This window comes from Primulina tabacum, chromosome 6 (genome assembly GCF_025594145.1).
Source record: "Primulina tabacum isolate GXHZ01 chromosome 6, ASM2559414v2, whole genome shotgun sequence".
Taxonomy (NCBI): Eukaryota; Viridiplantae; Streptophyta; class Magnoliopsida; order Lamiales; family Gesneriaceae; genus Primulina; species Primulina tabacum.
In genome coordinates this window covers 7,680,884-7,695,427 of record NC_134555.1, presented here as the reverse complement: position 1 = coordinate 7,695,427, position 14,544 = coordinate 7,680,884, and the positions used below count along the sequence as shown (strand labels likewise).

Sequence of the window (14,544 nt, the reverse complement as noted above, 5' to 3'; positions counted from 1 at the left end):
AGATATTTTAAAATCTATATTTGAGTTATCTAAATTAGTTATTTTGAGAAAACCATATACTTTCATTTTATTATTTGTTTTGCTTAATGGTTCCAAGTTTCAACTATAAATTATTATTAATTGAATCAGCAGATAAAGATGGATAATCTTTGTGGGATTACGCATAAGCGCCAAAATCATCTATGTATATTTTATGTCTATTCACTATTTTTTTTTGTTAGTTTTTAAAGATGGAGGATCTGCTAAAGCCCATGATCTTTGAAGTTGGTCCACTCTCCATTAAGAATCGTGTAGCGTGTTTCTTTGTCGTTTAACGTTTTTCTTATTTATTAAAACTTCACTCAATACTCTAAAAGAGAGAAAAAAAAATGGCAATTTAGGCACAAATTTGTGTTATTTTACTAGTTCACAAAGGCGAAGAGCCTTAGAAAAACTATTTTGGTACGTCATATGATTCCTTCTCTTTCTATCTACAACATTATCTCTTGGCAAAAATTTGTGTAAGACAATCTCACGGGTCGTATTTTGTGAGACGAATATTTTATTTGGGTCGTTCATGAAAAAATATTACTTTTTATTGTGAATATCGGTAAAGTTGACCCATGTCGCAGATAAAGATCCATGAGAGACTTATTCTTCTCTGTTTGTATTACTTTTGATTTTGTAGCTTTTTTGGGTAAATTTCAAACCTCGAATAACTTCTCTCACAATCTCACCTTTTACTCGACCTCTTTTCAATTCAAAGATATGTTTTCGACTGTCATAATTAACGACTGGTTTTATTTTATAATTACTTATAATCAGTTTTATTTAAATTGAAATATGGTTTTTTCTATATTAATCATTTATGAAAATTAGTTTTTTCTATGTAGATTTATAAAAATATCATAATTAAACCAAACTTTTAAATTTTAAAATTGTGTCACATACAAGGCGTGTGCTTGGTTGTAAATTTGGAGTATTTATTTAGTGAGTATTATTTTCAGATTTATTTATTGAATAAATAAATTTTGTGTCTACGCCTTATGGCCTCAGATCAGACAGGCTATAAAATCAAAATACATGTGCATGATTTTTGTATGTAAAAATATTAATAAATTAAAAATAGATATACAATATTTTGTAATTATACTATAATTATATCTTACTTAAGATATAACAATATTAGTTAAGTCACAACACTATAAGTTTAATTAAGATGGAGAAAAGGTAACTTTATAACCAGTGTTAAAAGTACCCAAACTTATTTATTTTTCCTCTTAAACAGAAATATAACAACACAAGCACACAAAAAATATCAAGTTTTATAATAAAGAATATCAGTTGGTTGAATTTTAGTTGATAGAATAGAATTTTTTTTTTACACACTATTCGGTAACGTTGGGGTAATTGTCAATATATTTAAATTTTAATCGAAGAATGATTTGAAAAGATGCACAAATGACAGATTTGGAGGATTTTACCGATTCAACAACATATATAACATTCATGAGAACCCATACCAGACTAAGGACAATCTGAGTTATCGGCGATTACAGTAGCCAAAATACGAGTAAAAGACACGTTCATAGGCACCACTTACAGGAATGAGTCGACTATGAAAGCGCAGACGATTCCCCATGTTGCATTTTATTTCTTTCCTCTTAGTTTCGCACCAAGAGCCCGCTCAAGTTTAGAAATTATCTGCTGATTTGGGATTGCCTTCCCAGATTCATATTCCTGAATGACTTGGGGTTTCTCATTTATTAACTGCAGCAGAATAAAGTCAGTCAAGAAAAATTCAGTTACCAGTTAGATGCTGAGTGCTGACTGCAAACATGATTAAGCATTTTTGTATATGATGTAGAAAAATGGATGGAAACTGGAAACACGAGAAATAACGAACCTGAGCAAGTTGAGACTGTGTCAGTTTCTTATCTATTCGTGCTTGCATGATAGCCTTTTTCAATTCGGTGGGAACCCTGTCATCTACGACAAAGTAAAAGTAGGACAATATGAGCTTTAATGTTGGTAACTCAAGTTGCACGGAGTCATTCACTGATTATCATGACAAAATAGATATTCAAAACACTGTATTAATTAAAAGAATCATTTCACCAGAATAAAGAAAGAACCAGAATTTTGCGCATTGTACTATCCACTTCTGCACACTGTTCAAGGAAACCTGTAGTGTTAACATGTCCGAAACTAAGATGACTCAAAACACCGAAGGAATAAAAAGAAAAGAGGCTTTTGGCTTCCAATCGACAATGAGTAATAGGGATAGCAAGTGAATAAATAGAGTACGACACAAGGACAAGGATAGCAGAATCTGTTACTATTGGGTTGTTATCCAACTACAAAATGTTGCAGAGCCGAGCCTGTATCACATTTGAGTTTTCAATTCTTCCCGGTTTCTGCAGTTTAAGTTCAGGTTTATAAGATTTAGTTTCAATGCAAAAGCCGGAGAAAAGGCTTGTACCAGTATGACAAGAGGGCGAAACATGAAAAAATTGAAGAGGGCTCCAGACACAGGTAACAGCAGCTTGGTACACAAACAAAAACAAAAGCAAAAGCAAAAGCAAAAGCAAAAGGCGGTAGAACAAGTGGATGCTTACATGTTTTTGGAATTTTGGGGGATCCACTCGCGCATGCATAGTCTATGTTTTTCATTAAGTTGGCTTATTCTGTGTTTTCAAATTGATCTGTGGCCTATAAGAGTTGATCCAGAGTTCAAAAAAATCTATCAGAGCATTTTGTTTCGGTTTTCACATTGCGGACACAAAGGCAATAATAGGAACAGAATATGTCAGGAGAGTTAAATCTGACCTATAAATAATTTGCCATTTCATTCGTAGTATTCAACGAATGGTACAAATTTTGTTTTCTAAAAATCCTCTCTTATTTCCTCTCTCTCTTGAGCCTCCTAGGCTCGAAAGCCAGAAATTAACCGAAAGATGACCTCTCAGATTATGGACCACAAGCAAGGGCATGAAAAAAGATAGGTTTAAACCAATCTAAAACAATACAACCCATTTATCACCATGGTGGGTGAGGGGCACTGTTTCAGTGTATTGTTATTCTCGTTTTAGGCTGAAGTAGTGTAGTTTAAAGTGAGTATGTCCATCTGATCATTCGTCTTAAAAACAAGCAGAACCCAGAGAAGAAAAACAATCTTGTGAGTTAATTTCAGGCCCGATGACTCAAACATCCATTACTTTTCACACATGAGCTCGTACGATGACAAATGTTTCATATGCAAACAACATGAATGTTTTGAGTATCAAGAATGAAACTACGAAACTCATGAAGTGAACATAAAGGTTGAAATAATTCAACGATGAATCGAGAAGCAACTAAGTTCAACTCACGAGACAAATTTTCTGTTTCCTCATCAAGTTTCCTAGTGTTCAAAGAGGTGCCGCTTGAAGCAGCCTTGTTTGTTCCCGCACTCGCTGCAATTTAATATACAGTTAGAATCAAAGAATAAATTGTCTAGGAGAAACAACACAAACAGGAAGTATAAGGGAAAATTAGACCAAATTTTAATCAAGGCACGTTCAGAATTGGTTTTACGTGTCAAAAAAATCCATACTAAATGAATAATCTAGACTTCGATAGAATGGTGCATAAGATAAAACGGGTATAACAGAAACATAATAACTCTCGCAGTATGAAATGAAAATGAAAAGGAGGTTACAATTGTTTAATCAAGAAGCACACGAAACACAGGTCATCACAAAAGAAAGACTTGCAGGATGTCAGGGTAACATCAGTGCATCGCCTCAACTTGAGGGAAAAAAAAAACTTATTTCTTGTATTTTTTTCAGAAAAGAAAAGTCGTCCAATTGAATACTACCCATATCATTGGTCTTGAATAGATACTTCAGCACACGCATGGATAAAATTACCAGATAACACTAAGAATCCGACACACAAAATAAAATCCTAAAATACAACAAACTTTACCGAATCAAAATAATACGAGAAGGGAAATTACTGTGGCATCCACATTTCATACCGCAAACCATATAAATTTACCCTAAGACAAGAAATAAAACATGAAAAACATAAAATAAACAAGAAATTTCCCTTCGATAATGAAATATATTCGAAGACATATCATATGATATTATAGATGACGAATACGCACCCTTTTTTATGGTTTCTATTTCAGCTCCCGAGCGTCGGGCGGCGTTGACGGCTTTCTCATCTTTACGCGCGGCGGCAGTAGGCGCCTTCTTCCGGATCACTACTGGCTCCCAATCTTGAGAAATTCCAGCCATTTTCGCTAATTTACAACTAATTGAATATCTTGTGTCGTTTTTTAGCTGAGGTATATTTGAAGAAGCCCCTTAATGTTATTGGTCATATTCATAGGGGCAGAGAAAGGCCGCGTTTGGCTCGTGTACAATAAAGATAAAATTTTAAAAAAAAATTGTAAGGATTTTAAAATTACATAGAACGATTATAGAAAAAATTCGTCAAAATAAATTATTTATGAGAAAATAAATAAATTATAAATACTCTTAGAAATAGGTAAAAAAAATTGGAAAGAGAAAATAACATATGATTAAATAAATTAAGTGTAGTAATGTTTGCAACAAGTTGTTGGTATTCATGATTGTGAAGATAGCGTCACTCAAGTCATGTTTGACCAAAGTGAAATGAAGTCAAGAAGGATAAAAAAGGCAGAATAGCGGTTTGATGGTTGCAGCTCAACGAGTGATTATTCATATGGTTATTCTAAATGTTTGATGTACAAAAGTGAGAACAAGAGTGAACCAATCTTTCGGTGTATTGCTTGTATTGTAATCAAATAAGTGATTAATGCATTGCCTTCTGTGGTTGTAGACATCTTAATAGGTCGTACCACGTAAAACTATGTGTCATTCTTTTTTTATTGTTTCTCTAGCATTCATATTGATTGCATTGTGTGTCATGTTCTGAAGAAGATTGATAAATATCGGAAGCAAATTATATTACTAGGTGATTGATTTCACAACAAGTGGTATTAGAGACAGGTTATAGATTCGCATAATCGGAAGAATGACTAACAATATTGAAGTCAACAAATTTGATGAGAGTGGGACATTGGAATCTAGAGGCGCGGTATGTTTGCAATCTTGATACAGCAAAAAGATGCAAAGGCCTTCAGTAGATTGAAGTGTCTCCAAGAATTTCTCAAAGATGAACAGAAATCATAGACTATGGAATTGGCCTTTAGCACACTCACCTTGCAACTTGATAGTAAGGTCCTCCGAGAAGTAACTTCAGAATCATCGACGCAAGGCCTTTGGAAGAAATTGGAGTATCTTTACATGACCAAGACACTATAAAAAATAGAATATACTTGAAGAGTAAGTTCTTTGTATTCAAGATGATCGATACAAAGTCTATTAGGGAAAATCTAGATGAGTATAATAGGCTGCTCCTTGATCTTGAAAGCATTGGAATAACAATAGAAGATGGGGATAAGGCTATCATACTCTTGAATTCCCTGCCAAGAACTTGTTCAACATTTGTTGAAGCTTTGAAGTTTGCAAGAGATTCTTTGTTTCTAAGTGATGTGCAGAAAGAGTTGAAATCAAAGTATACAGATAACAGAATGAAACTTACACACATAACAATGCTGAAGGATTTTGTTGATACGTGTTGATAAGGTTGTTAGGTAGATAGGGTTGTTAGGATAAGTAAAATGTTTTATCTTGTTATTTAAATTAGATTGATATCTCATCATTAGTGGTAGAAATATTCTATATATTCTGCAGTACCTTGAGATTGTAATTATCTTTTTATTATTCAGAAAGTTAGAAGCTTTGAATAAAATAAAGAAGGCGTTTATGCCTTACTGATCGGCCTGTTCCATCAGCCTTTAGATTTCTTGCAAGGAGCATGTCAGAAAATATATATCTGATATCAAGAACCCCAAGAAAAAATCTCGAAGTAAGTCCAAGACAAGATCATCCTAAGGGAAGTGCTTTTACTGCCATAAACCGGGTCATTACAAGATATTGTCCTGGTAAAAAGAAACAACTTGACGAACCAAAGCAACAAGGTGAATTATCCATGGTTCAAGAAGATGATGACAATTCTGAAGTGTTTTGTGTGTCAAATAAAGTGGAGTATGATTCTTGGATTGTAGATAGCGGTTGTTCTTTCACATGTGCCCCAACATGTCTTGGTTTGAAACTTTTCACGAAGTATATGGTGGGAAAGTGTTGTTAGGAAACATCAAGACCTATCATATACATGTTATGGGAACAATCAGGCTCAAAACACATGACACAACATAATAAATACTCCAAGAAGTCATATTGTGCCAGAAGAGGTATATAATTTCATTAGGTGATATGGATCAAACCGGTCATTCTTTCAAAGCTGAGAAATGAAGACTGACAGTATCCAAGGGGTCCCTTGCGGTTATGAGAGGAATCAGGAACAATGGGCTATATGTATTATGGCAAACACAATTGTGGGATTTGCTGCTTACGCTGAACAAGACAGTGATAAAACAAGGTTGCGACATTTGAGGTTGTGATAAATAAGTGAGATATGGAAGTTGGAACTACACAAACGAGGGTTAATTGACACAAAGCAGCACACTCCATTTGAGTTCTGTGAGGAATGTATAAAGGGAAAGGCTGACAGAGTCAAGTTCTCTAAGGTAATCCTTCAGAGAAAGGCCCCATTTGACTATGTGCATTATGATATATGGGGACCTTCAAGGGTATCCTCAAATGGAGGGTCAATATATTTTATGATTCTGGGTCTATACCTTGAAACATAAGTATGATGCACTGGAAAAAATCAGAGCATGGTTGGCACTTAAAGAAAATCTCTTAGAAAAAGGAATTAACTTTCTCGAGACTAATAATGGATTGGAATGCTGCTAAAAAAATTGATGATTTATGTCATGACAAAAAGATAGCAAGACATCTCATTGTGGCCAACAAACCTCAACAAAATGATTGAGCTGAAAGAATGAATAAAACACTTCTTGAGAGGGTGAGATGCATATTGCAATGTTCTGGACTGTCAAAGTATTACTATACAGAAGCATTGATAACGACTATATATCTCATAAATAGGATTCCATTAGTTCCGCTTCGATGAATGACTCCAATGGAAAAATAGAATGAGAAGCCACCTACTCTAATGCACCTAAGGACCTTTGGATGTGCAGCCTTTGTACATATCAAGCAAGAGAAGTTAGAAGCTAGATCTATTACATGTGTTTTCTTAGCTTATCCTGGGGGTGTAAAAGAGTATAAGTTGAGATATATTGAACCTGGAAAGCAAAGGACATTCATTAGTGGAGATGTCACATTTATTGACCAAGGTTTTCTCATGAAAGAGCTAACAACCTCTGCATAGTCTTTACAAAAGAAGCAAGTAATAGTGGATGCTCCAATGGAGGTGGATCTACCTTCCATATCATCCAAATCAGGTTTTTTAGTTGATGATGTTGATGAACCAAATGAATTTGGACAAGACCACACTCATCAAAGTCAAGATTATCTACTGGTTAAGGACAAAGAAAGGAGGGTGATAAGACCACCACTATGATTTGGGTATGATTATATTGTATGCTATGCACTTTCAGTAGCTGTAATAACTAGTGATGATGAGCCTTTAAGTTTTTCTGAAGCCATGCGCTCAAAGGACAAGTATTTCTGACTACAAGATATGCAAGAAGAGGTGGATTCTCTAATTAAAAACAGAACATGGGAGTCAGTACCATGACCACAAAATAAAAAGTTCATAGGCTACAAGTGGTTCAAAATAAATAAGGGAATATTCATGTGGAAAAACCAAGGTGTAAAGCTAGGATAGTTGCTAAGGGTTTCTCACAGTTTGAAGGGATTGATTTTCAGTAAATATTCTCACAAGTTGTACAACATAAATCTACAAGGTCAGTGATATCTCTGGTAGCATATCATGATCTTGAACTTGAGCAACTAAATGTAAAAATAACATTTTTACATGGAGACCTTGATGAAGGCATATTCATGCAACGACCAGAAAAATTTGAGCTTGAATGAAAGAATTCTTTGGTATGTAAACTAAATAAATAATTGTATGAGATTAAACTAGCTCCTAGGCAATGATATAAGAAATTTGATGATTTCATGGCCAGTAAAAAGTTCAAGAGAAGTGAATATGACTGGTGTCTATACATTAAAGTACTGTAAGATGGTAAAAGTATGTACATTCTATTGTATGTGGATGACATGATATTGGCCCGTAAAGACATGGTTGAAATCAATAAGTTGAAGGTAGAAGTGAACAAAAGATTTGAAATGAAAGACTTAGATCATGCAAAGAAGATTTTAGGTCTAGAAATAAGAAGAGAGAGAGAGAAATAAGGTTGTTTATAAACCAAAAGAGTTACCTTCTTAAGGTGTTGAACATGTTCAATATGATGGATATCAAGGTTGTTCCGGGCCCCATAGCCTCCCACTTCAAGCTATCAGTATCAAAATCTCCATAGATAGAAGAAGAAAGATGTGAAATGCACAATATCCCTTATGCTAGTGTAGTAGGCAACATCATGTATGCTTAGATTTGCACTAGGACATATTTGGCCTATGTTATTAGTCTAATATGCATATTCATGGCAACTTCGGGAAAATAAATTTAGCAAGCCATGAAATGTATCTTGAGATATGTAAAAGGAACCCATGATCCAGGATTCTGTTTTAATGGTAATAAAACACTAGATGAAATGGTGATATGTTATACAGATTCAGATTTTACAGGAAGTGTAGATACAAGAAGATCACTCACCAGAGATGTGTTTACTTTATATGGCACTGCCATCAGTTAGAAATCTATTCTACAACCTGTGGTAGCATTAACCAAGACATAAGCTAAATACATAGCAATCACAGAGGCAGTAAAGGAAGCTATGTGATTGAAAGGCTTCATGGAAGATCATGTATTATGACTACAAGTTGTGGTAATATACTGAGATAGCCAAAGTGTTGTTCACTTGATAAACTCAAGTGTTCCATGAGAGGTCTAAACTCATAGACATTAAACTGCATTTCATTAGAGAAATAATTGAGACATGGAAAATCCGGGTACTAAAAATAAGCACTCGATAGAATCTTGCAGATATGTGCACAAAAGTACAAACTGGTAACAAGCTTGATAGCCGCTTGGAGAAGGTAAATGTGATCAGGAATAAGCAGCCATGAGCACTGGATGGTAGAGGCAATGATGACTTAAATGAATTTGTGAAAAGGTGGAGAAATGTGAAGAGTGTGTCACTCAAGTCATGTTTAACCAAAGTGGAATGAAGTCAAGAAAAAAAAATCAGAATAATGGTTTGATGGTTGCAGCTCAATGAGTGATTATTCAGATATTTTTTGACTTGGAGAATGTTTAGAGAAATATAAATAGAAAGGGAACAACTTGGAGATTGAATAAGGGGACTTACTTGATCATTGTGTTGGACAACTGCGATCTTTCAAGAATCATGCAAAGCAATAGAGAGTGAATTGTTCTAGAGTGTTTCTTTACAAAATGAGAACAAGAGTGAACAAATATTTTGGTGTATTTCTTGTACTGTCATCAGATAATTGATCAATATATTGCCTCTAGTTGATGTAGGCATCTTAATTGGCCAAACCGCATAAAACTTTGTGTCATTCTATGTTGATTGTTAATGTAACGTTCATATTTATTTTCTTTGTGTGTTCATGTTCGGAAGAAGATCTAGTAAATCTTGGAAGCAACTTATATTATTAGGCGTTTGATTGAGTAAGATAATTTTGGTTGTTATTATGAACTGGAATATTATAACAAAGTCAAAACGATATCAATCCTTTTGTTAACTACAAACCTCAACTAACATCTTATGTGTGTGTGTTAGTGTAGGTATCTAGCGAGCCAACTTGTAGCTTGATATTTATTGACTTTTATGTAAAAAAAATCTTTATTTTAATAATATTTTATAATTTTTATCCAATTATGACAATTAATTTATCTTTAAACTCATGCAAGCTACATAGATAAATCTCTTGAATATACAATAGGTACCACGAGGTCTGTCTCATAGCGTAAGATCATGAAACTCATTAGGAAGTGTATTGTATATTCCAAACATGTTCCTAGTCGAACCAGTCGCCTAAAATAAGGATAAAGATCGCTTATGCTTGAGATGAGCATCTATGATGTAAACTTCATGTTTCATTGGTAAAGACATAGAGATGTTCGTTCATACAGATGAATGATCATTTGATGATGAATTGAACAACCATCCCTCGGACTTTCCAAGTTGTTATCACTTATCAAGTATGTTACACCTATGGTTATAGTTGTACACCATTTTTCCCTTGACCTGGGATAACATGGAGGCTCTGTGTACTACCACTCCACTTTGACTCGTTTATCAACTCTATTAAGGGTCATCAGATAGCGATGTTGGGTGTAATTTTGAAATATCTAGGACCCAATGCATTATAATCGACGATTCACTGTTTGCCTACTGATGAAGATATCATATGTGGTCTGATGAGTTATGTGACGTCTGCTCATTTTTTAAAATTCTACTGAACATTTTTTTAATGCAATGGCCAAAACCATGCCTACACAAATCCATAAAATTCGAAACATGCATTTTGTAAAATCATCAAGTGCTGAATACAATAACTACAGTTAAAATTATGAAAAGAACAACAAACCTAAACCATTACTGTTTTAAAAATATAAAACGTCCAGCGTGTGAAAAATCTGTCAAACCCTCAACAAAATAAAATCATCAACCATTTAAAAAAAAAACTGTTTAAACGTGTGAGAACCCGAAATTCCAGCAGTAGCTAGCATTTTTGCAGCAGTTAACAAAATTCAGCAGCAAGGCAAAGAGTTCAGTAGAAGCTTCCAGCAGCAACTGATATTTCAGAAGCTGGTATTTTTCCAGCAGATATAATCCAGCAGCAGAAGAGTTCAGTAGCGTGAGATTCCAGCAGACAGCTACTGATTCTGCTTATGACTTGTAACTGAAGCATTTATCATGGATTAAAGGTTGTAATGGCACATAATGGCAGATTAAGGCCATTTATTTGGGAGGCTAACAGTCAAAAATTGCCTATAAATAACATCCTCAAATCTCTGAATTGGTGTTACACAAGTCTTGAGTATCACTTGAAAATTCGAGTTAAGAGAGTACCTTTGTTCAAGCAGAAAAATCCAGTAGCGAGAACAACAGATTTCAGACTTTAACCGAAACTCCTAGCAAAATTACAGTAAGTGAGCTTATGTATAAATATTTTGAAAACCGTTTGATGACTTCTGTTTTGAAGCAAAGTATATGTATTTTTGAATTCTGATATCTGATTTTTGAAGCACTGAAACCTAGTGAACTAATGGTATGAATATATATTCTGAACATTACTGAATTCTGATTACTGATTACTGGCCTCACCTCTTAGAGGAGAGAACATATAGGGGACTGATATCAGTTTAGCCATGAAATTCACAAGTGTGCTCAGTGCTTACTTGTTAAATACTGATTTCTGTTCTGAATAAGTATTCATGTTCTGAAAATAAGAGTTTCTGTATATTATTTGTATTACTGTTTCTGTTGAAAATGACTTTGAAAACTGGGAGTTATTCCCGCCCCCGCTTACTGAGTGACAACCATATCACTCACCCGCCAAACCCATCTCAGATAAGAACGAGGAAGAATTGTTAGAAGAAGAAGAGCAGATCCAGTTTTGGGGCTGGTGAAGAAGACTGTTGTTCTTCAATTCTAAGTTACGTTTCCGCTGTAGCTGTTAAGACGTTATTATATTTGGTTTTACATTTCAGCTGTAAAACATTAGTATTTGAGTTTGTTTCGGACAATGAATTATTTAGTATTATGAATAAAAAGACTGGTTTCTGAATTTTGTACTTATGAGGCTTACTGTTTTCGAATGTAAATTTGAGAGCAACGCCGGTGTCGACTAACCCTATCACTGGGGCGTGACAAAACGTGTTCCCATAAAATCATATTCTTGCAGAAGAATACAAGGTCATCGGGTTAATGTGCGCCACCAGCTCCGCCCGTTCAGTCATCATCACCTCCAGTCTCCTGATCATAATGCTCACATGCATCATTCACACCTAGTGAGTCTAAAGACTCAACACACCTGTAATGTTAATAGCAAGTATATATACATAACATGGAACAATGAAAAATAATGTAATCAACATACATTTCATGATCTTAAAAGCATAAAAGTAAACATGTCATATAATAGCATAACATGTCAAAACATGTCTCATCATATCGTCATATACGTATAAATTTTCTTTAATTGAATTCAGTTCATTAGTTATGACTTTCAAATCATCTCTATCCTATCAGCTGTATCGTATCAGCTCTATTCGATGGATCTATATACGTATAACCACGGTACCGGGCGGCGGGGACATCAATGACACTCTGAACCATCAATTGAGCATTGGTCTATCATATCATCATATCATGTCAATGGAAATACGATCGTCGGGCTCCCTCTGGGGCCTTCTCTTGTAAACGGGCTCCCTCTGGGGCCTTTTCCTTCACGATATCTCCAATCATATCATCGTATATATATAGTCAGTCACAACCAACTCTCATCCTTCAAAAACATCATCATTTTCATCACTTATTAAAATCATGCATATACGTAATTTTTCCTTAAAATCAAGCATGCAACATATTTTCATAATTACGTAAAAAGGCATGTACTAGGTAACATAAACATTTAAAAACATGTCAAATTGTGCTCAGGGCGCTGCCAGGACTAAAAACTCGACCCGGGTGTAAAATGACCATTTGTCCCTGGAAACCCAAAATGACCGTTTTATCCATGGACCTCAAAATTTCGACCCGAAAACTACCAAACTCCTCAAAACACCTCAAAACATATTTATAAGAGTTTCTTAGACGTAAATTCGAGCTCGATTCAAAACTTACATGATTCGTTTTAAAACTTGGACTGGATTCCTGGTTTTAACCCGAACCAATCCGAAACTTAATCAAATCTCTCCAAGCTTAAACATGCGTCAATCTTACCTTACCAGCCCTTAAACCACCTAGACCAGCCCACTAAAGACCTTCGAACAACACCTGAATGCTGCTGGATTTTTTTTGCACCAAAGTGATCCGAACCCTATTTCACTAAACCCTCGAATTCTCAACCTTAGACCAAACCAACGGGGACCAAACCTGAACCAACTCTTCCTAGCCCACCTCTAGACCCTCTTGGACCACACCATGGCCTGGTTCAGCCCTTGTTGGCCGAGTCTACCCTCGCAACTTGAGAAAATGTGAAAAACATGCACAAATTTTCACAGTTTGTGCGGTTTTACGATAAAAATCATATATCACTCGTTTCTTATGAGAAAATTACGAATTTGCTATCGAATCGAAGATAACACAGAGTGCTACAAATCATATGTTGAACAAATTTCCAGAAAACCGATCTATAAGTCGTATAATTCGAATAAAAGAGGGTGACGGGTTTTGTGACACAGAAATTTCACAGCTTGTGCGGTTTTATGATAAAAATCATATCTCCATCGTTTCGTATCAGAAAATTACTAATTTGCTATCAAATCGAAGATACCACAGATTTCTATAAATCATATATTGAACACATTTCCAGAAAACCGACGTATAAGTCGCAGAATTCGAAATAACAGAGGGTGACAGGTTTTGTGACACAGAAATTTCAAAGCTTGTGCGGTTTTACGATAAAAATCATATATCCCTCATTTCTTATTAGAAAATTACGAATTTGTATTAAATCGAAGATAACACTAAGTGCTATAAATCATATGTTGAACACATTTCCAAAAAACCAACCTATAAGTCGCAGAATCAAAATAACAGAGGGTGATGGGTTTTGTGACACAGAAATTTCACAGCTTGTACGGTTTTACGATAAAAATCATATCTCCCTCGTTTCTTATCATAAAATTACGAATTTGCTATCGAATCAAAGATAACACAGAGTGCTATAAATCACATGTTGAACACATTTTCAGAAAACCAACCTATAAGTCGCAGAATTCGAAATAACAGAGGGTGACGGGTTTTGTGACACAAAAATTTCACAGCTTGTGCGGTTTTAAGATAAAAATCAGATCTCCCTCAAAAAGACCGATCGTGATTGCTCGTGACTCCAGCCCCTTGACACCTTAACTCCCAACGTTTACAGCCCCCTAACACCTCAAACCGGCAGCCCCTTGCACAATAAGTCAAGAAAATGTGAATTGCATCAAAGTGTAGGTGTATTTCATGTCAAAACTATGCAAAAACAATACCATATAATAGATCAAAAGATTTCTCATACATAAACACACAAACCAGCATATTATGATGTGAATGATGAGAAAAACGAGATTTTGGACGTGCCTTAACGTTTATGTGCTCAAAAACCCGAAGATATGCGTGTAGGACTTGCACAGAGAAGCGGGGAAGGAAATTTCTTAAAAACCTATGGAGAATTCGAGACTTGCTACTGAAAATGAGAGGAGGCTGCTGTTGGGAGGGAAGGGGACGGCTGCTAGGTTAGTTTAGGTTTA

At 35.1% G+C, this 14,544-nt stretch overlaps 1 protein-coding gene across 1 annotated transcript; it reads right to left on the bottom strand.

The window, feature by feature from the left end:
* Positions 1 to 1,441: 1,441 nt before the first annotated feature.
* On the bottom strand, positions 1,442 to 4,350 carry LOC142549079 (multiprotein-bridging factor 1b). The gene is made up of 4 exons (XM_075657833.1): positions 4,133 to 4,350; positions 3,351 to 3,434; positions 1,886 to 1,968; positions 1,442 to 1,749 (listed from the first exon to the last, which is right to left on the bottom strand). The coding sequence occupies exons 1-4, from the start codon at positions 4,263 to 4,265 to the stop codon at positions 1,630 to 1,632; spliced, it is 420 nt and encodes a 139-aa protein (XP_075513948.1). The 5' UTR covers positions 4,266 to 4,350; the 3' UTR covers positions 1,442 to 1,629.
* Between the last annotated feature and the right edge of the window lie 10,194 nt (positions 4,351 to 14,544).

What these genes read in the sequence shown, in the direction of transcription:
- LOC142549079 (XM_075657833.1), bottom strand. Translation starts at nt 4,265, where the DNA reads ATGGCTGGAATTTCTCAAGATTGGGAGCCAGTAGTGATCCGGAAGAAG. An exon ending in AATAGAAACCATAAAAAAGG is followed by an intron (nt 3,435 to 4,132) that starts GTGCGTATTCGT and finishes ATTAAATTGCAG; the next exon opens with CGAGTGCGGGAACAAACAAG. An exon ending in CACAGTCTCAACTTGCTCAG is followed by an intron (nt 1,750 to 1,885) that starts GTTCGTTATTTC and finishes ATTCTGCTGCAG; the next exon opens with TTAATAAATGAGAAACCCCA.